At 66.8% G+C, this 21,318-nt stretch overlaps 1 protein-coding gene across 1 annotated transcript; it reads right to left on the bottom strand.

Moving 5' to 3' along the window:
* Positions 1-247: 247 nt before the first annotated feature.
* Positions 248-19,580, bottom strand: LAMC3 (laminin subunit gamma 3). Its single transcript, XM_064523767.1, has 28 exons — positions 19,187-19,580; positions 14,498-14,802; positions 14,245-14,375; positions 13,641-13,807; positions 13,068-13,256; positions 12,690-12,807; positions 12,512-12,610; positions 12,173-12,309; positions 11,270-11,386; positions 10,738-10,942; positions 10,383-10,495; positions 9,791-10,009; positions 7,935-8,123; positions 7,615-7,860; positions 7,160-7,313; positions 6,919-7,061; positions 6,656-6,834; positions 6,433-6,571; positions 5,991-6,205; positions 5,590-5,666; positions 5,289-5,423; positions 4,842-4,986; positions 4,395-4,553; positions 3,963-4,065; positions 3,402-3,601; positions 2,834-2,980; positions 2,532-2,631; positions 248-1,950 (listed from the first exon to the last, which is right to left on the bottom strand). Exons 1-28 carry the CDS (start codon positions 19,557-19,559, stop codon positions 1,700-1,702), a joined length of 4,755 nt encoding a protein of 1,584 aa, XP_064379837.1. The 5' UTR covers positions 19,560-19,580; the 3' UTR covers positions 248-1,699.
* Between the last annotated feature and the right edge of the window lie 1,738 nt (positions 19,581-21,318).

Raw genomic sequence — 21,318 nt, 5'->3', positions numbered from 1 at the left:
AGGGTCTGCAGCGCATCTCCTCCTGCTCCCGTCTCGACAGACAGCTCTTTTTAACGAGACGAAGTGTCGCGGAGTTGGACTAGCACAAGCCAGAGGGCTGCCCAAGCACCTCAGAGCCAGCCCCGCTCCAACCCCGAGCGCCGTCGGCCTTGCGATGGGAGCTCTTTGCGACGGCAGAGAGCCCGGGCACGCGGCGGGCCCCGCTGCGGCAAGCGCTGCGCCCAGGTGGAAGGCCAGCTCTGTATTATATTAAGATTTTTTTAATGAATACAGCTCTCGGCAGGTGGCATCAGCTAAGAAAACAGTTCCAGAGAGAGCAAGAGGCAGGAGGAACCGCAGCTCCGGCAGCAGCCACAAAGCGACGGCTTGACATTTCTGCAGCAGCAGCGAGGTTGGAGACGTCTAATTGCCTTCGCGGGGAGCCGGGAGGCGGCCGCGGTCCCTGCCCCTCCGCCGAGCCGCCTTGCGCCTGCCCTCGCCGCTCGGCAAAGCGGAGCCGAGGGGAGCCCCTGCCCTGTGCCCCCGCACTGCTGCAGCTCCGGCCCCCCGCTCCTTGTCCAGGGTTTGTGCGGAAGCAGGAGGAAAATAGGCTCGTTCAGGAAAAGTCCCGTACTCCTGCCGGACCAGAGGGGAAGGGCTGGGGGGCTCCAGCGTCTAAGGCGGCAGTTTTACAGACAGCGTTACACAAGGCTTTAGCAAACCTGATTTCCAGCGCTGAACGGCAAACGAGCACAGGAAAAACAGGCTAAAAAGTGAACTGTGCTCTAGCCCGGGGGCTCATTTCTGATCGGAGGCGAGCGACCTCCCTGCTACCCAGAGCCGGAGCCAGAGCCAGCGGAGGGTGGGCTGGATGCAGACCCAGCTCTGCTCCCGCTGCTGCCGCGCTCAGCGCCGGGGCACTCCTTCCTCCCGCCTCCCTGCCTGGTGCATTGCTCTTCCACCAGGCCCTGAGCCAAGGGAGATGGGACAGGTCAGCAAGACCAAAGCTGTGGGCTCTGACAGCCCCGTGCTACCCTGGAGCACAGGCACAGCCAGAGCAGAGCTGCTGTTACGCTGCAACGGGCAGAGGATGCCCCACCTGCGTGACCAAGAGCTGGTTCAGGGCCCAGCTTTGCTTAGGCACAGCCCAGTTCAGCCTCCCTGCAGTGAGTTTCCTTCCGCCAAGGAAGCAGAGAGCTGCGTGCGCTCCCGGGAGCGCCTCTCAGCCCAGCCGCACCGGGATGCATCTCTGCACCTCTGCGGCTGTGGTGGTGACGTGAGCATCTCGCGGCTGGGTGCCGTGCAGCGAGGCTGCCTTCCGCGTGTGCGCTGTGGCCTCCCTCATCTCCTCCTGGGCAGGAGGGACCAACGGGGGTGGTGGGACCACGGGGGGGGTGTCCAGCACGGAGGAACTGCACGGTCAGAGAGCAGCCCCGTGGCAGCTCTGTCTGCTGCACAGAAACGTCGGACCCTGGTAGCTGGTTGTTCCACCCACCCGAGGAGCAGAGCTGGTGGCTGGAGCTCACGCCGCAGAGCGCGAGGGACGCTGAGCCTGAACCCATGCAGCTAAGGACCTGGGTGCGATGCCGTGCGCAGAGCAGCGCGGAGAGCAGAGGGAGGGTTCGACGCCGGTGGATGCAGGGGGTCCTTTGCTCTGCTGTGCCTTGCGCGGGGGGGCACGGAGGCGATGGGGGCTGCTTGGGCGGCAGCGGGGGACCTGTCACTGCCAGCTGGCGCAGCCCTCGGGCAGGCTCCGCAGAATGGCCTCCAGGTTCTGCTTGTCGGCCCGGATCTCGGCCAGGTCGCTCTCGAACGCCCGGATTTTCTCCTGCTGCCGCTCCGCCTCCCGCTGCAGGCGGCCCAGCCGCCCGGCCAGGGCACCCGGCTCGGCCAGGCGCAGCTGCAGGCGCTCCAGCTGCCGACGGCCGGCGTCCAGCACGACGTCCGCGCGCGCGGCCTGCTCCAGGTTGCCTGGGCGAGGGCCAAGGACACCGATGAGAGAAGCACAGAGCTGGGCAGCAGAGGCTCTGGACGTGCTCCAAAGGCTGGGGCCCGGGGCACCAGGCAAACTGCGGGGAGGGGGTGCAGCGGGGCATGGAGGCAGCGCAGTGATTACAAAAAAGCACATGGGACTGTGGCTCCAGAGAGGGCCTGAGCCCATCTCTGCTACAGGTGGATGATGGTCTGACTCCTTTGCAAAGGTTCGGAGCAGGAGAAGCTGGAGCAAATCCATCCAGCAACAAGGAGCAAACCCAGCCAGGCACCTCCCTTGGCTCCCAAAGGCCTGAGCCCTCAACCCAGCCCTGCTCCACCTGGAGATGCCAAGGGAAATCAGTGTTTCTTCTCCAGCACACACGTTCAGCAAGCCCCAATCCCTTCTGCACGAGGGCTTTCCCTGAGATGTGACCCCTCAAGAAGCTTTGCTAAGATCCAGAGCGATCTCCAGCTCAGCCGGGATGGCCCCTACCCAGCGCCAGGAAGCAGGAGTGCCTCAGGCCCTGGCAGCCTGGCAGCTCCCGGAGAACCTACCACCGGCTCCCCACGCGCCTCACCCAGGCTGCTGAGCAGGTCGTTCAGGGTCTCGATGTCCGAGAGCAGCGAGCCCCGGGCTTCCTGGAGACTTTTTGCCATCTGATTTGCTTCCGTCCTCACCTTCCAAAACAGACACCCAAATCAGGCACCCGGGGGACCCTTGGCTGGATGGGAGCGGGGAGGGGATCCCAGGAATAGCCCAAGGCATTTCCTGTACAGTGAAGCCCAAAAGCCAGGTTCCCCCCTGTGCTTTGGGCAAAGCCCCTTCCTGGCTTTGGTTGGAAAAGGGAGGATACGACCTGCCCGAGGGGACCTGGCTCACCTGCTCTGCTTCCTCCAGGTCCCCCCTGAGCTTCTCAGCCACATGCTCCTGTCTGGAGAGCTCCTGCCAGGTCTCGTTGGTGCGCGCGGCGAGCTCGCTGGCCTGCTTGCGCGTCTGCTTGCTCTGCTGCAGCACAGCCTGTGCCCTCTGCAAAGGGACGGACACGGGGAGTCACCCAGGGACACCCGGGAGGACTGCGGCTGGCTGCCAGGCTGGGCAGCAGACAGGGAGAGGGCCCCGGTCGCGGGCATCCCTCCTCGTCTGCGTGCGGCTCCGGCTGGGCCTGCCACAGGCCAGGGACGGCAAACGGAGCCGGGAAGGTGTTTCAAGGAGCGGGAGTGTAGCAGGGCAGCATCAGGGCTGGTTTGGTGGGACAGGGATGTGGAAAGTCCTTCCAACATCCTTTGGGAAGACAAGGCTGGGCTGCGCCGGGGGCAGCAGAAGCTGTATTGGGGCAGCTCCGTGGCCCTGCCTGCGAGAAGCTGGGCTCTGCTCCGAGGGCTGCCCGGCACGGCCGTGCACCGCAGCCCGGCACGGGCTCCCTGCACCCCGCACCCTTCCCTCAGACCTTAGCACTCTCTCCGGCCACTTGCTCGGCCTCCCCGGCCGTCCTCCTGGCTGTGGTGGAGACGGACAAGGAGTTCCCCAGCATCTTCTCCGCCTGTTTAGTCTTCCTCCGGGCCTCCGCCACCGCCCTGTCCCGCACGAGCACCATCCTCCTGCTCAGGGCAGCCTGGCCCTTCCGCCGCCCCAGCGCCCTCCGCGTGCCTGTGGGGACAGACCGGCCATCACCACCACGGGCCCTTCTGCCCAGAGCTGCCTCGGTCTCTGGGAGCAGAGAGGGAGGCAGGAAAGCACCGATCGGCCTGGCTGGGTGTTTGCGGGCGGGTGACAGCCCTCCCTCTCCTCGAGGACGTGGGATGCGCCAGCTCCCTGTGTGCAGGCGCCTGCTCCGACCTGGCTGCCTTGGAAAACATTTTACCCCCAGCTCAGCTCTTGGCCACCTCCACCCTCTCCCTCCGGGAGCTGCGGGGGGCCGGGGTGCCACGGCGGCACGGGCACAAACCCCACCTGGAAGGTGGCCAGAGCTGAGCTCTGGCTGGGAAATGCTCTGGCTGGTGCCTTTTACCTTCCAGGCTGGCCAGGAGGGACTCTGCGTCGGAGAGCACAGCTTTGCCGCGCGACACCGCCGAGGTGGCCTGGGCACGGGCAGAGGCAGCCCTGTCCCGCAGCTGGGGAGAGGAGAGCAGGGATGAGGCTGGGGAGGAGGAGGAGAAGAGCTGCCTCCAGCTGTGAAATGTGAGGCCCAGCCGGCTCCCGCTGGGCAGCTGAGCTCCTTGGGAGATCCGTGGGCATGGGAAGGAGACGTCTTCCAAAACTGCTCCCGCTCCCCTGGCTGGAGCCGAGGCTCCCCCATCTCCCCACGCCCAGCGCGGGAGGCAGGAGGGGGTGGCCCCGGCATGCCCGGGGTTTGGCTACGACGGAGGGTCCCCATCGCTTATTTTGCAGGGACGCCCCACGCGGGCGAGCAGCGATTCTCCCCAGCAGCCCCAGGCCTCACCTGCGCAAAGCCGCGCGTCCTCTGCAGCTCCCGGCGCGGCTCGGCCGCCAGCGCGCGGGAAGCCTCGACAGCCCGCCGGGCCAGCGGCTCTCCGGCCTCCGCCGCCTGCTCCAGCGCCGCCAGCTCCCGCGTCAGGGCCCCGGCCCGGGCCAGCAGCGCCTGCCATGGGGTCGGAGACGCAGAAGGCTCCCTCAGGGCCCCCGGCACGGGGAGGGAGTGTGGCCAAGCACGGGGCACGCGGGCAGGGCGCCAGCCCTCGCTGATACAGCGGGGAAGCGAGAGCCTCCTCAGCCACCGCGGGGGACGCGGGGACGCAACCCCCTGTGCTTGGCCACCCCAGGGACAACCCACGGGGATGGGGCGCCTTGTGGGGTGATGCCAGGGGCTGCGCGGAGCAAGGACGCCCCGGTCAGGGCTGGTGGGTGCCGAGAGCCGAACGCCGCTCACCTGCCCCGCAGCGGTCACCGGCAGCAGTTCCTTGGCCACGTCCGCGTTTGCCTGCTGGACGGCTGTGAAAGCTCTCTCGGCCTCCGCCACCGCCTCCAGCACGCCAGCACCCAGCTCCTCCTGCGCCCGCTGGATCTCCTCGTACCTGCGCGGACAGGACACCGTGTCCACCCGGGTCCTGCACTGCCCCGAGGACCGGAGGAGATGACGGCGTGGGACTTGGCCCCGGACACAGATGCAGGGGAAAACTGCTGGGGAAAAGAGCCTGAGACACCCCCGGCATGGGGCAGCACGGCTGTCTGCTTTGCAGCGCTGCAGCGTAACGAGTTTGACAGGACTCAGCCGCGTCCCCACCGGGCAGCCGGCCCTGCTGAACCACTGCGAGCCGTTTCTGCGACAGGTCGCGGCTGGAGGCGAGGGGCTGCCGGTGCCTTGCCGGCCCCTCACCTGGCCTCCAGCTCGCGCTGGGCCTCCAGCGTCGCGGCCTCCTCCGGCAGGCTCTGCAGCAGCGCGCGGCCGGCCTCGGAGGCCCGCAGCGCTCCCCTCGCCGCGGACTCCACCCGCGCCGCGGCGTCCCCGTGGCTGCGGGGACAAGGGCACCGGGACACAGGGGTTATTAGGAGCAGCCTCCTTGGACCCCACAGCCCAGGCTGAGGGCTCCCACGGCTCCATCCGGCACCGCGAGCCGAGCCAGGAGGGGAAGGAGGGTCCCAGCAGTGGCCGACGCGGCCCGTGCATGCCGACGTACCTCTCGGCCAGCGCCCGGGCCTCCAGCGCCCGGCGGCTCCAGTTCGTGGGAAGCTGAGGGATTTCCTGGGGAATCTCCTTTAAACGCAAAGAGCAGCGGTGAGAGGCTGGCAGGGGAGCGGGGGCACCGCGACCCCGCGAGCCCAGCGCCGGTCCCGGGCTCTGCCGCTCCTGGGGGTCTGAGCAAAGAAACCCCCAGTTTTCCTGGCAAGAGCCTCCAAAAAGGCACCTCTGCAAGGGATGGAGGAGGTTGCACACAGGGGTGCGAAAGGCACGTGGCTTCTCTTAACTCTGGTGCAAGGAGGGCTGCATCCATCCAGACCCACTCGCTCCCAGCGGGTGCCGATGACATCCCACCCCCCAGCCCGGCGCCCCCCCGAGCCCCCCGGCAGCAGCCCGCACCGTGGTAGCCAGCGCGTCCGCAGCCCGCTGCATCTCCCGCTGCGCTGACCGCAGCGCCGCCCCGATCTCCGACAGCAGCGCGCAGGTCTTGGCGGGACCGCGGCCGGAGTGGCTGGAGCAGCCGGCGGCCCCGCTGGCCCGGCCCAGGCGGCCCCGCGCGGCACCCAGCGAGCCGGCCAGCCGCCCCACCTGCTCGGCCAGGGCGGCCCGGGCACCTGCGGGCAGCAAAAGCGGAGGCTCGATCCCCGCGGAGGCACTCGGGGCTCCGAGCTCGCCCGCGGCGCTGGCTCGTCCCTGGGCATCTCCTTGTGCGCTGCTAACGGCGTGGGAAACGGTCCCTCCTGGACAAGGAGCAGCCCGGGAGGGGACCCAGGGACTCGGCCCCGGCGGTGGCAGAGGCTCGGCTCCCCCCAGCGCCCCGCGGGAGGAGGCATCCCGCTACCTCGCAGGAGGTGCTGGCCGGCCGGCCCGTCTGCCCGGGGCGCCTCTCCCAGCCCGGGGCACCGGCCGTCGCGGGCGTCGCAGCCTGCTCGTTGCAGCCGTTCCTCCATCTCCTGCAGCGTGGCGTTCAGCCGCTCGGCCTGCGGGCGACACGTGGGGTGCACGGGGTGCCGGGTTGGGGTGCTGCACCCCACGCACCCATCTCGGCGGGGCGAGCGACCTACCTGGTCCCGCACCAGCCCGTAGCAGGCCGGGCACTCGCGGCAGCGGGAGCTCGGCGGGTCGAGGAAGAAGTTGGCCCGGCACCGCTCGCACTCGCGGCCCACGAAGCCCGGGCGGCAGACGCAGGCGCCGTCCTCGCGGCACTGCGGCGTGGCCGAGCCCAGCGCGGAGCAGCTGCAGGCTGCGGCGCAACGGCGTCAGGGCGAGGGGCCGGCGCGTGCCGCGCTGCCGCCCCGCTCGGGCACCCGGGTGCCGGCCCCGCTACCTCGGCAGCCGCCGGCGGAGAGGCCGAAGAAGCCGTGCTGGCAGCGGTCGCAGCGCGTCCCCTCCGCGCCGGGCTGGCAGGAGCACTGCCCCGTGAGCGCGTGGCACCGGCCGTCCCGCGAGCCTGCCGGGTGGCACTCGCAGCTGGCGCCGAGAGGCGGAGGGCGGTGAGCAGGGACCCGAGCCGGGGGCGCGGGACCCCCCCGGTGCCCCCCGCCCAGGGCTCCCTCGTGCCCCCGTACCTCTTGCAGCCCACGGCGGGCTGCAGGCCGTGGTAGCCCGGCTGGCAGAGCCCGCAGTCCCTGCCCGCCACGTGCGGGAGGCAGCGGCACTGGCCCGTGGCGGCATCGCAGCCCTCCTGGCCCGGGGCCGAGCCCGCGGGGTTGCAGTCACACGCTGCGGGGGACACAACACTGCTCACGTCCCGGCACGGGGCTGTCGGGAGGGGGACACTGGGGTCCACCCCACCCCATCCTCCCGTGGGACACCGTGGGCTGGGCTATGTCCAGGGAAGGAGGATGGCAGCGGGAAGAGAGGGCAACAGACTCCCTGAGCGCTCCCAGGACCACCATGCCGTGGGTGCTCAGCACCCTGCTCAGCCCCTAAACCCGCTGGGCACCCGCTACCACCCCTGCCGGGAGGGTTTGGGCTCGGGGGGGACGGAGGGGAGCAGGGACAGAGCCCGGGCTGCACGTACGCTTGCACTTGGCAGCGGGCGCGGGCGCCAGCGCGTCCCCGTAGAAGTGCCGCCGACACCGCTCGCAGCGCTCGCCCGTCGTGTTGTGCAGGCAGCGCAGGCACCGGCCCGACGCGGGGTCGCAGTTCCCCACGGCGTTGGGGTCCACGTTGCCGTGGCACTGGCAGGGCGCGCAGGGACGCGCGGGGCCCCTCTGCCCCAGCGGGTCCCCGAAAAAGCCGTCGTCGCACAGCTCGCAGCGCTTTCCTGGGGAGGGCAGAAACGCGGGGGGCTCCGGTGGTGCCGGCGGCCCCGTCGCCCGCCCATCACCGTGGCCTCACCTCTCTGGCCCGGCGGGCAGCCGGTGCACACGACCTCGCCGCTGCCGGGGAGTTGGGCGCAGGGCGAGCGGCCGGGGCAGGGGCACGGCTTGCAGTCGTCCGAGCGGCCCGCCGAGGCGTTGCCGTAGAAGCCGGGGCTGCAGCGCTCGCAGGAGGCCCCTTCGGTGTGGTGCGAGCAGCGGCAGTGCCCTGCGGGGAGGAGAACGGCGCGGAGGGCTTGCGAAAGCCCGGCCCCGAGCAGCGACGGCGGGGCCGCGGGAGGGACGGAGAGCCAAGCCCGGCGCGGGGCTGCAGCGGGCGAGGAAGGCTGGGATTGCACATTCCCCATCGGGATTTTCCCCTTTTGCCCGGTGCATACCCAGGCGAGGAGGTTTCGCCCAGGACGCGGGGTGCCAGCGCCAGCGTGCCCAGCACAGCGCACCGGCAAGGGTGCAAGAGCCGCCGGCGCCTGCGCTGATCGACAACACACTGCTCAGCAGCAAGCTGTTCTTTGCAGCCGCACGCGGCCCATGTCACCACGGAAAGCAGGCGGGCTGCGACCCAGTGGGGGGCAAATGTCTCCTTGCGATCCGAGCCGGTGAGTCACGGCCTTCAGAAATGAGCTGCGGGGAGGAGGAGGAGGACGAGGAAGGATGCTTCAAGCCCACCTCCCTCCAGCAAGGACCACCGCTCCTCCAGGCAGCTGCTTTGCTTGGCTGGGAGGGTTTTTCCCTATGATTTGTGGGGTTGGTTCCTCCTGGGAGGGCCACAGGGTTACACAGGAGGGAAGGGGTGTTTTTCCAGGCATTTTACCATTTACCCCACACGTGGGTGGAGCCGGACGATGGAAAAAGAAAGGAAAAACAGGTGGCAGAAAAGGGTGGAAAAAACAAATGCAAAGCGTCTGAGCTGGCTGGGCCTGGCAGAGCGAGGGCCGGGAGGGAGATCAAAGCCCTGGCCCCGTCCCCGGGGAGCGCGGTCAGTCGGCGACGCCAGCCCCGGCTCCGCGAGATGAGGGGGTGAGCTCGCAGGCCCGTTTCCGTCGGCTGCTGGAGAAAAACGCCTCTTCCAGCCCTTCCCATCCTCTTCTCGCCGAAGGGAGCCTGCCAGCAAGGGCCCCGGCGGCCGGGGCTCTGCCTGGGTACCAGAGGCATCGCCTTGTTTCCCAGCTCTTTGGCTCTAACCCGAGTTGCCGCTTCCCTGGGGATGGATAGGGACCGAGACAGCATCCCGCAAGCGCTGTCCCGGCTGCGCAGCTCTGGTCTGCATCGACCTGGGGCTCGGCTGCCGCGTCCAGCGGGCGCTGCAGGCATCGCGACACGGGGGCGTTCATGTGAAACGGCGGCGGTTTTCAGCCTTCCTCCCCATTCCCGACTAAACCAAGCCAGATGCTTCCGCTGGCGGAGCGGCTCCCGCTGCGGAGATCGCTGCCACTTGCAATGCATTTGAAGTTGGCAGGAGCTGGGGGCTTCGCTTCCTGCAGACGGCTCTGCGGGAGCTGGCTGGGCCACGGCGCTCTCCTCGGCACGTGCGTCGCCGGCAGACCTGCTCCCGCTCCGTAAGGGAAAACCAGCTGGCAAAAACCTCGGCACCCCCATGCCTCTGGAGACCAGCACCCAGTCCTCTCCTCTACGCTCACAGCGAAGGAGACCCCTCTATAACAGCTATAAAACATCACTGTTATTGCAGTTAACCCATTCCTTCTGTCTTTGCGGTTATGAATCCAGGCCCTATAATCAGCCAGGCAATGAAGCTTGCAGGTTTTGGGTACTGCAACGTCACGGATAGCTCCCCGCATCCCTTGGGGACACGCCAGCGCGCTGTCACCCATCCGCGCGAGGCTTTGGGCCGGCGGAGGCCAGCGGCCGGGGACGCACCTGCGAGGGGGTCGCAGCTGCCGTGCCGGTTGCAGGCGCAGGGCACGCAGGCCACGAAGGGCCCGCCGAAGGGCACCTCCCGCTTGAAGCCCGGCGCGCAGGACTCGCAGAACTGCCCGGCGTAGCCCGCGGGACAGACGCACTCCTCCACCCAGCCGGCCGACGAGGCCGGGCCGGGGCGCGCGGACGTGAGCTGCACCTCGCTCAGGGACAGCCTGCCTGCGAGAGGACGGAGCGACATGAGGACAGGGGACGCGTCCCCCGGCCCCGCTCTCGCCATCCTGCCTGGAAGTGCTCCAAACAGGCACAGGAGACCCCAAAATACCTCCAAATGTGCCTGGGACTATTCATGGAGAGAAGGACCCAGCTCCTACAAGGCCTCTCGTCCCAGCTTTGCTGCTTGATGCTGCTCTGACATCCCCAGCCCCATCCCAGCCTGGTCCCCAAGCTTGGCCCCTGTGCTTGGCCTTGCACAGGGCCACCACGTGGTGTCACCTGTCTTGCACAGGGCTGCTGTGGTCTCACCACCTCGCACGGGGCCACCACGCAGTGCCACCCCCCTGGCACAGGGACGGTGCACGGAGTCACCTACCTTGCAGGGGGCCGCGGCTCACGCGGAGCCGGAGGGCGGTCAGGTTGGAGAGCAGGCGCTGGAAGCTGAAGGCCGACAGCGAAGGCTCCGCACCCTCCTCTGCCTCGTGAAGCCTGTTGGAGAAGCAGCCGGGAGAGAGGGAAGGACCTGGCTGGTGGCCATCGGCCACTGGCCGTGCCAGGGGGACAGCTCAGCTCCCCAGGCACAGCTATGGCGGGGACATGGAGCAGGGCTGGACCCCCAGCGCAGGGTGGCCTGGCCAGGACGTGGTCCCCATTTCCCCAGCCCCAACCAGGACCAGACACAGCGTGACCCACGCCCGCCCCAGGAGCGAGCCCGGGGGCTGTGGCGGTACCTGAAGGTGACGGCCTGCTTGCCCCGGCGGGGCTGGCTCTGGCTGCCGGCCGGAGAGGAGCTGGCCGGCACCGCGACCCCCATGCCCTCGCCCTCCAGCACCAGCTGCACCCGGGGCAGGGGTCCCCCGGTCCCGTTCCCCTCCGCGCCCAGCAGCAGGGAGAGGAGCTGCCCGTAGCTGAGGCGCTGGTTCTGCAGGAACTTCTCTGTGATGGGAAAGAGGAGGAAAGTCTGTAAGACTCGGATGTGCCAACATCTTGTCCCATTGTGATCAACAGGAGGCAAAGCTGGTTTGTCCCCGGTCACCCTCCTGGAGCAGGGCCAGCTCCAAAGTGACCTCCGGGGGCCCCAGCCTCAGCCCACCCCCCTGGCCTCTTGCTGCAGCTGCAGAGATGCAACCAGCTCCACCATGGAGCACAGCTCATGCGCGTGCATCGGTTCAGCGGTGGGCAGCCGCGCGAGGGGATCCCTGCGGCAGAGCAGGACCCCAGTTACGACACAGGGGCTCAGCAGTGCTCCTGCACGCACGATACCTGGCGCAAGAAAATCCACCAGCTCCTCTCCGTCCCACTCGGTGAAGATCTCGCCGTCAGCCCAATGCAACGGGATCTCGGTGCCGTCTAGTGCCGCGGCCGCCCAGCCCTCCAGCCCTGCGTGACAAGCACAAGGGAGGAGAAGCACCAAGTCTCCCACGAGCCATGGCAGCAACACGGTTTTGCTTTTCACAGCTCCATCTTGCTCATGAGATTCTCTGATGTCTAGTAAGGCGCAAGGACTTTCCTGCAGCTGGAGCCTTTGTAACGCCCTGCTCCGAGCGGGCTCTGGGGCCCCACACGCCGGAGAGCAGCGCCAGCCATTCCCCTGCTCCCGGCTGTTTGTTTTCTTGCATTTGGAGAAAATTAGTATCTTTAAACATTTGCCTCCCTGCCCATTCTGTGGTTCAAAAGTTGGAGGGCGGAGAAAGCCCGGAGACAGACGGGGCGTAATTGCATTAAGTTTGTTTCCTTCGGAAACAAGTTAAACTCTCCCCCGCTCCCAACGGTTATTTATTGCATCCAGCCCCCGGCGCCTGGAGGCCGAACGCTTGGAAATCTCTCTGGGGATGTCGAGTGGGCTGCACTCAGCGGCATCCCTTATCTAATCGTCCCAAATCTGGACACTGACCCTTTCCCGCAGCGCAGGGAGTTTCAGGCTGGTCCAGCTCCGGCTGCAGGTTTGGAGAGGACTTTGGGGGACTTGGTTTACCAGTAAATATCTGTGCTCATTTAACGAGTGCTGTCGCCCCGCTGCCCAGCCATGGATCCGGCTCTGCCCGGAGGCGCTGAGCCTCTGGAGCCCGGCCCAAAGCTCTTCGGAAAAGCTGGCCCTAAGCAAGCAGCCCAAAATCGGCTAGAGGGAACCCAGTCCCAGCGGCGCGGGCGGCCGGGGGCTGCTACCTTGCTCGAAGGCGGCGCGGACGCGGGTCTCCTCGTAGCCGGCCGCCGCGGTGCATGCCGAGGAGTGGCCGTAGCAGAAGCAGCTGGTGCAGCCAGCGGGGTTGTGGGGCTGCAGGTTAAACCACCCCGGCCGGCACCTGCGAGGGGGGAAGAAACGGGGACCGTGGCATGGGGCAGGCCTTCATCCCGCAAGGGGCAGCGATGGGAGGAGGAGGAGGCAGCTCCAAAGGAGCCACGTCCCAGCGGTCCGGAGAAATGCTGCAGCACAGCCAATGCAGCGAGCAACGCGGCGGCGATTCTGCTGCAAAGCCCCGGCACGGAGGCGCCGGGCGAGCTCACCTGTCGCACGCGGGACCCTCCACCGCCTCCTTGCAGGGGCAGTGCCCTGTGTCGGGGTCGCAGGCGCCCACGCTGCCCGCCGGGTCGCAGGTGCAGGCTCTGCACGGGGCGAGACGCAGGTGGCAGGTGAGCGACGGCACGGGCCCGCTGCGGGCCCTGGGGCCGTGCGCTTCCTCACCGGCAGCCGCCTTCGCCGAGGCCGTGGAAGCCGTCCTCGCAGCGCTCGCACTTCCAGCCCCTCACGTGGGCTTTGCAGGCGCAGGCCCCCGAGCTGGTGCACTGGAGCTGCAGGGAGCCTGCGCAGGGGAGCCCCGAACCCTCAGGAGGGACCGGGGGGCCTCGGCGCGAGGCCGGTCCCACTCGTGCGGGCAGGATGCTCCCGGCCTCCCGGGGCGGCGGGTTTCTGCACGCTGAGCTCGACAAACCCCTGCCAGGCAAGCGCAGCGGCACCCGCGCTGGTGCATCTACCCCGGCGCCATGGCCGGTGCATCTACCCCGGTGTCACGGTGGGGACGGGAGGACTTGCACCCTGCCAGGCCCCGGCGTCCCCACGCACCTGCGGCGTTGCAGCGGCAGGGCTGGCAGGCGTCCCGCTCGTCGCGGCGGTAGTGGTTGGGCCGGCAGCGCTCGCAGCGGGGGCCGGCGGTGTTGTCGCGGCAGCGCAGGCAGTGGCCCCCGTGCCCGGTGCTGCGGTACAGCTCCCAGTCGTAGAAGCACTCGTCCGCACGGCCGCTGCAGTTGCAAGCTGGGGAGGAGGCAGACGGGGAGAGCGGCGTGCCGCCGGCTGCCACCGCGGGCAGTGCAGGAGCACGGGGCTTGCCCGGGGGTTAAAACCACCTCGTCGGTGGCCGGGGAGAGGGCAGTGAGCCCTTTGCGCTGGGAGAGGCGGCGGGTGCAGCGCCGTGCACGGAGCAGCCCCCCAGCACGCACGGGGCGATGCCGCCACGGGGGCACCCAGTTTGCAAATCCTCCCTCGCTGGCCAAAACCTTGCAAAATGGGGCGAGCGCTTTCTACCCCTTTGGGAGCTGCCGGATGAGCCGAGCGGGCACTGGCACAACCCGGCGGCCTGGCTGCTCGCCCACGGCCGGCGAGGGAGCCGTGTCCCGGCCCCGGCGCGGCGCTACTCACGGAGACACTCGTTGGCGGAGGCGGCGGTGCCGCGGGCCCACGGGCGGTCCTGGTAGAAGGGCTGGCAGCGCTCGCAGTCGGCTCCCGCCGTGTTGTGCTCGCACACGCAGGCCAGCTGCCCGGCCGCGTCCCGAGCGCAGCGGCTGGCGTGGCCGTTGCATTTACACCTACAACGAGCGGGGCAGAAAGTAGCCTGCGGCCAGCAGCCACCCATCTCCTCCCTGGAGCGTTTCTGGCCCAGCAGCTGGCTCCGGCTGCTTGAGCCTCGCAGCATCCTTGGAGCATCCCTGGCCCCGCTGCCCTGCGGCTGGGGACGGCTCTTGCTAGGGTGAGAGGCCAACTCGGCATGGCGCCCACTTGGTGCCAAGGCGCAGGGAGGCCCCAGGGTGCTGCTCGCACTCGGGCTCCCTTGGAGATGCTCCCTTGGCACTTCATAAGCCCATAACTCTGCCCAGTCCTGCCAGCTCTGCTTTACCGCTGGGAAAAGTCAGGTCTGAGCAGCTGGCCCCAAGGATGCAAAGCAAGTGAGATGGAGCTGGAGGTGGGGACCAGCCACCCCGGTGCCCAGCCCTACGCGCGTGTCCAGCAGGTCCCTGCCCCTCACCTGCCGCCGACGGAGAAGTCCGAGATGGCGTAGTAGTACGACTGCAGCACCTTGGGGTCCTTGAAGATGTCATCCCCGAAAGTGTTGAGCCGGTTCAAGGAGATGAGCAGGTCGGTGACCGTCACCCACTCCTGCAAGGATGCGGGGAAGGCTCAGGCCACCTGCTCCCCTTCTCCACTGCGAAGCCCATCGGCTCGAGCATCCCCAGCCCCGCCGGCGGGGATGTCCCGCACCAGCGTGCCCGGGGCAGCACCTGCAGAGCCGGGCTCCCGTCGAAGTTGTAGGCGCTGGGGCGGCCCTCCAGCGTGGAGAAGGCCACGTTGCCCCCGCTCAGCGGGGAGATGTCGCTGAACTCGTCGGTGCAGAAGGCGACCTGCTCGTCCTCGCCCGGCCTCAGGTGCTGCCGCGGCCGCTTGCCGTAGGTCTTCTCGCAGGACGCGCTGTAGTACTGGTAGGGCAGCCAGGGCCCGTCGGCGCGGCTGCGCTTGTAGATGGCGAAGCTCTCCGGGCGGCTGGTGTGAAACTTCAGCCGCACGTAGGTGATCTCGTAGGCTTTGCCTGGGGCGGACGGGCAGTGCTGTCAGTGGCCGGGTGCTCCCACCGCCCGCCCGCGTCCCGTCCCCTCCAAAGTGGTGCAAATCGGCACCGGGGCTTTGGCAGGGCCAGGACCAGGACCTGGGAGCGCCCCAGCCTGTGCCACGTCACCCTGCTCCTGCAGCACCAGCTCCCAGGACTGTCACCTTCTCCCGACCGCTGCGCCTGCTCTAGGTAGCTGCAAGAGGAGCAGCGACAGGGCTTGCACGGCACGGCTGCTGGGAGCAGAGCTGGCGCGCTCCCCACGTGGCCCAGCCCGCGTCGCCCGCATTCACCGTTTTCTCCTGAAAAGCACCCGTTTCTCCCCCGCCGTCTGCCTGAACGGAGGCATCACTGCACGGAGGCTGCTGCTCGATGCCACCCGCGCCAGCGAGGAGAGGCTCCAGCCAGCCCGGGCGCAGCAGGAGCGGGACACGGATGCTCGTGGCTCCCAGCTGCCAGCCGAAAGCCATCCTCATGCTGCGGGAAGCGTTTTCCCCCAGCTGGCTGCCCTCTGCCGAGCTTCTCCTCCATCTCCCCTGCAAGGCAGCCTCCCGCTCCGCGCACGGAGACTGGCTCGCACAGAGCCGCAAGCCCAAAGTAAAGCCGGGAGCTGGCGGGCAGAGTCCGGCCCACCGCGGAGCAGCAGCCCCAGGGCAGCGGTGCAACGGGGCAGAAAGCGCCCGGGGCACTGTCCGCCCCCTCCTCCCCTGGGCTCGAGGTCGGTCCCTGCGCAGGGGCATCGCCGCCGCCTTTGCCAGCCCGAAGACAAACAGAGGACACCAGTCCCCGGGGCGACCAGCCCAACGCCGAAATTGCTTTAAAGCATTGCTTTAAAGCCTTGGGGGGAGGAGGGGGGTCCCAAAGCGAACCTCAGAAGTGCTTAATTGTCAGGGATGAAGGGCCGGCTCAAAGACCCGGGTGCCCCAGAACGGCACCGCTCCCGACAGCGCAAAACAATTAGCTACAAGGTTTTGGCTTTATTTGAAAAGCTAATGAGTCGGGAATGTTCGAGGGGTTATTCCGGGACTAGGAAAACAAGCCTTTAATTGGGCCCATATGAATAATGTCACATACGCACTGCGACTTTGCTGCGGGGGAGCCCAGCTAACCGGGGCTGCCGGGACGAGCCAGCGTGGGGGACACTCGCTCCCGCTGCCCTGCCCGCCGCCGTGCTCCCGTCCCCAACCTTCCCGCACGGACGCTGCTGGGGGCATCCTCGACTCTAAACCCTCCCGGTCCAAAACGTGCAGATGGCTGCGGGACGGGGCGGTTCTCAGGATGGTTACTCGAGGTTTTCGGGTTTTGCCGAGGGACTGGCGAGCGAGGCCGGCTGCGCTGCTACTTGCCCCTGCCCTGCACCCCGTGCCGAGGGCCCCCCGCGCCCGGCGGGGCCCATTCCCAGACGCGCGGCCCCGGGGGGACGTCTGCCAAAACAGGGAGGTCAGAGCAGTCACCTCGCGCAGCGATTGCCTCTGGGAGAGGAGCCGGGCCGGAGCTGTGTCAATAAACAAGCGCTGCCCAAAGCGGCCTGCAGCAGCAGCGAGCGGAGGGGAGGGGAGGGGGGCAGCAGGATTCGGGGGCTCGAGCTCGGTATCTTAAGCTCGAATGGCCAAAACTCGCTATAGTGGAGAATACTGCAAATTAACACATCCTTCTTCTGGACGGTCACTTTAATTTGCCAAATTCTGTTCGGTTCCTCCAAAGGAGGGAGAATCCATGAACGGCCTATGGCCGCAGCTGGGTTGTCCCCACTTTACCACCCAGAAGGATCCAATGGGTCTGAAATAGGTGCACACAGCAAGAAGCCACGGCCAGGAGGGGCAACAGCAGTCACCAGGACTCCTGGGTCCCTCTCTCCGTTCTGCTTTCCACAACTACGTGTTCACTCACCTCCTGCAGAGGTGAAACTACACCTAAAATGCTGGAGGTCTCCAGATGGAGAAGTTTGGAGAGGAGCGAGGGCTGTGCTGATTTAGCACATCACCAGCAGCCTCCAGCCCCCTCGAACCGAGTCTGCACAGGGCTCAGCCCCGGGGGCCCATCACAGGCTCGGATCCCCCGGGAAAATCAGCATCAGTCACAGCTACAAAGATCCTACCTAATTTAGACACATTTCAATCAGAGATTCACATGCCAGGAGTTATCTGAGGAGCTTCCTGGACCACCTACGCCATGCGTCTGCAAGCCCACCAACATTTTGGGTTCCTCCCAGAGCCGTGCTGTTGTCTTGCAGTAAATGCAGCGGCCACAGTCGTTACGGGACTACCGATCTGACGCGGGCCCAGGGCACTACATCGGCATGGCTGAAACCCCTCCGGGAGGAGAAACGAGGGAGAATAATCTAATTAATGCCAATCAACAGCATGTAGGTAAACACAGGTCTTGTCCAACTCATTCAGTATCTTATTTAATAAGATCCGCAGGTAACCACACTGGACAACCTACAAGACATCTGACTCAGGAGAGACAGGCTGACGGGAGACACGCTACAGGGGTTAAAAAGCCCAATTACTGGCTCGAGCTCACAGCAGAAACGCAAGCAAAACCTTGTCCCGGGCTGCGTTCCTGGAGGGGAGCTCTGCAGCGGCCACGGCGCAGCACGCGACCGCTTGGGCTTTTCCCCAATAACCCGGGTGGAAGCGTTAAGATAGTGACCAAAAAATCTGCAGGTGGGACAAGAACGGGGAATGGCAGCCGAGGGAGAAGTCAGACAGCAACACGCTGGGCACAAAGATGGCACTTTTCAGCGTGCCAGGATATACTAGGAGCCTAGGAAGCGGAGCGCTGGGTAGGTTTGCAGAGGAACACCCGGCTCCGGACGGGACGCAGGGATCGGGGTTGCAACGTTATGGCCTCGGATGCGTTCACAAGGCGCAGACTCAAGCAGGGAGGTCCCCAGAGCTGCACAAAGCCCTGCCAAGCTCCACCGGACATCTGGGAGCAGGGTCTGACCAGGCACCGCCGGCCTGCGGAGGAGCCGGAGAAGAGCCACAAGAAAGGCAGAGGCTGGAAAGCAAGGCCTGAAGCAAGAGACCCCAGGAGCCGGGCAGCTGACCCGGAGAGGACTGACAGCCTCCAGCAGCTGGAAGCAGAAGGGAAGACAACTCAGGCTAGAAGCCGTCAGCAGCCGTGGGGGGCCCCAGCCCCCGGAGGAGCGGGCAGCAGCTTGCAGTAGCAATGCAGATTGCAATCAGAGCATCTGCGCTCCAGTTCAAGCATGAATAAATTTAGGGAGATCCGACAGCCAGCGCTGGATGGGAGACGGGACGGGCCCCTCCGGCAGGGCTCGCGGGAGGTGCCGGAGCGGGGAATGGGGGCCGGCGGGCTCCTCCGGCACCGCTTCTCAGCCACGGCAGGGAGCCCGGTCTCGGCTGCGCGGGGATGCGGACCAGATGTCCGCCTGCCCGCGGGGGGCTGGGAAAGGGCTGACCTCCCGCGCGAGCAGGCGGCTCCCGCGTCCCCGCCGGGGGCAAGCGCGGACCCTCGGCTGGCTGCCCCGGGGCGACGTGGCCAGCCCGCCGGGGCCACCGCCGCCGTTAGCAGGGGGACAGGCTGCTCGTTCAGCTCCGTCCAGAGCCCCCCGTCACCCCCACCTCCGCGTGCGGATGGCAGGATGCAGCAGATAATGAAGATATTAAAGAGCTGGCCAATTGCCAGGATAGTTTAGATGGCCAGAAGGCATTAAAAATCCTTTTTTTAAAATGCCAGACATGATCCCACGAGGTTTAGCTACCCTTCGAACAGGTGACTCATGTAATATTTAAAACACAGAGGGTCACACCACAACAGGAGCAGCCTGCCCGGGCTGCCGCGGCGCCCGTAGAGCTCTGCCCCCCCGTAGAGAGGGACAGTATGTCCTCGGCAACGCGCGGGGGTGAAACGGCACCGGGGGCAAAGTGAAGGGACGCGCCAAGACTTTGCACCCGCGGCACAGCTGGGTGGGAAGCAGCACAGGCGGGCACGGCTGCTGGGCAGACGCAGCCACCATGGAGGAGAAGACCCTCGCCAACCCCTAAGTGCTTGCAGGACCACATTTGCACCCTCACCCACCTTGTTGCTGTAGGACACCCGGCCTCACTCCCAGGGTCTGTCCCCACTACCAGCCACGGGGCTGGGGGATGGAGCAGACCCTCCCCAGCTCCTTTCTGTGACCTGTCCCCTGTGCTTAGCAAGGGACATCTCCCTCTTTGCACCCCCTAAAAGCCCTGGGGAGGAGGATGGAGGGGTCCTGCCTTAACCCAAAACCTGCACCAAGAGTTACGGGGTGCAGGAACATCCCTGGCAAGAGCATCCAGCCCCGTGCATCCCCCCCCCCACCCCCCCACCCCGGGGCTGCAGCCCTCGCGGGGGTCCCAGCCGCGCTCACCCAGGTGCAGGGTGATGTTGACGGAGTTGGGGTGCTGGACGCCAAAGGCCATGGACTGGCTCTGCCACCAGGTGCTCTCCTCCTGGCTGTGGAAGTCGGTGAGCAGCGAGGCGTTGTGGTGGCGCCGGGGGTCCCCGGCGTCGCAGCGGTGGCACAGCTTGGTGGCATCGCGGGCGCCCATCTGCAGGCAGTAGTCCTCGGGCGGCGAGCCGCACGTGTTGGTGGCCCGGGCGGCCCGGCCGAATGCGGCGTTCTCGAAGACGGGCGTGCAGCGGCGGGCCTGGCCCTGGGCATCGCGGCAGGCAGCCGAGCCCCCCGCTCCGGCGCCCAGCGCCAGCAGGACCAGCACGCAGAGCCCGGGCGGCCGCGCCATGCCGGGACTCGTCGTGCCGAGCACTGACCCTCCTCCGGACGCCTGAGCAGGCGGGACGGAGGGGACGGGATGGGATGGGATGGTCCCCCCCGCCAGCTGGGCACCTCCTCTCGCTCCCAGGTCCATCTTGTGGAAGCTGCTGGAAATGTCCAAAAAGCATTGTTTGCAATCATGGGCTGCGCGGTTTGAGCCTGCTGCAAGCCTGGACCCCCCCCAGCCTGTCCGCACCTCCACGCTGTGGGGCTGGGCAGGCTGGGGACCCCCCAGCAGGGCACATCCCAGCCCTGTGGCTTCAGGGATGGGGGGTTTGGGGCTTTCGGCAGCACCCACAGAGCCAAGCCCCATGATTTCTCAGCCCCGGGGACGAGCCTGCATCGATTCACACCCACACCTGGGCTTTTCCTTGCATCCGCGGGGCTCGCCAGCTGCCCCACAGTGCCCAAAGCAGGGTGGGGAGGCTTTGAACCAGACCCATCACGACCTAAGCACCCTCTTCCCCCACCATGCTGACCCATGGGGACCCCCCAGCTCCTCCACTTGCACCAGTCCAGCTAGGTCAGGGGTCTGCAGCCCCCAGCACCCCTGCACCAGCACCTGCGGGTGGGGGTCCCTTCCCCACCTGCTACCAGGGGGCCCAGCCCGGGCACCTCAGCAGGGATGAGGACACATCCCCATGGAGATGTCTCCAGCAGTAGCACAACTAGAGTGTCACCAAACCCCATTAGTGGCTTGCAGGGTGATGCTAATTGCGCACAGGGCCAAGACGTCGCCCTGGCACCCCCTGCACTGGCCCGGGATGGACCCATGGTGGGACTAAAGGGTAGCAAGCTCCAGAGGAACTGTTGCTGCCCAAAAACCACCTGCCGCCCAGCGTGCAGCGGTCAGGGCAGGGGTGCCAAAGCCAGCGCTGCATATGCACAACGCAGGAGCTACAGGGATGCTCCTGCCACCAGCTGCAAGCCCCGGCATGCCACAGAGCAGCCCAGGGCCGGGAAGGAGCCCTCGCCCACGGCCCGCTTCTCCCAGCGGGTTCAGGTTGCCCGAGGAAGCCCGGCAGTGAACGGACACAACGGGAAGGTGCTGTGTCCCCGGGGCTATCCCTCACCGTCTCCCTGTGCCGGAGGCGTGGGGACAACCGGTGCACCCGGCAAAGCGTGGCTACGCCAGCTGCCCACAGCAACATGCTGGAAACTTAGCCTTCATTTATAATTTAAGCTCCTTCCTTTCCTTTCCTTCCCTTCTACTATTATTTATTTTATTCTCTCTCTGTGCACACTGCGGGGGAAAAGCTCCAGCGGGCAGCTGTGAATCAGAGGTCTCGGGCAGCAGCTCCCGCGGCACTGCCGTTTCAAAGCCCCATTAACATATATTGACCCAGGCTCTGAAAGCCAGAGCCAGCTCCGCTGGGAAGGGCGAATTTCCCAGCGCCGAGGAGCTGTGCATCAGCTGCCTGGGAGCAAGCGGCCGCTGGCAAACCCGCTGTCACATTTTGGGGGGAGAGGGGAAGGCTTTTGGTTAAATAACTGCCCTGCACATCACTGCCACCAATTTTAAAGGGGCAGCAGGAGGGAGGAATTGCATCCTGCCCCAGCAAGGTTCATGGGCTTGGTATTTTGCTTTTCCCTCTGACTGAGGCTGCAAGTGCCTGGCCAGAAAGGATCTCCCACATTTCATGGGTTTGCCACCTTTGAGGGGGGATTTCTAGATGCTGCTCACACCAGGCAGCCGATATCCCAGCCCCATCCATCCCCTCTCCAAA

Source organism: Dromaius novaehollandiae, chromosome 20 (assembly GCF_036370855.1).
Source record: "Dromaius novaehollandiae isolate bDroNov1 chromosome 20, bDroNov1.hap1, whole genome shotgun sequence".
Classification (NCBI taxonomy): Eukaryota; Metazoa; Chordata; class Aves; order Casuariiformes; family Dromaiidae; genus Dromaius; species Dromaius novaehollandiae.
This window is presented reverse-complemented; position numbering and strand designations above follow the sequence as displayed.

Coding starts and splice junctions, on each gene's coding strand:
- LAMC3 (XM_064523767.1), bottom strand. CDS start 19,559: ATGGCGCGGCCGCCCGGGCTCTGCGTGCTGGTCCTGCTGGCGCTGGGC. Junction 3,602..3,962: donor CCTCCTGGCCAGCCTGGAAG/GTAAAAGGCACC, acceptor CTGTCCCCACAG/GCACGCGGAGGGCGCTGGGG. Junction 1,951..2,531: donor CGACCTGCTCAGCAGCCTGG/GTGAGGCGCGTG, acceptor GCCCTCGCCCAG/GCAACCTGGAGCAGGCCGCG.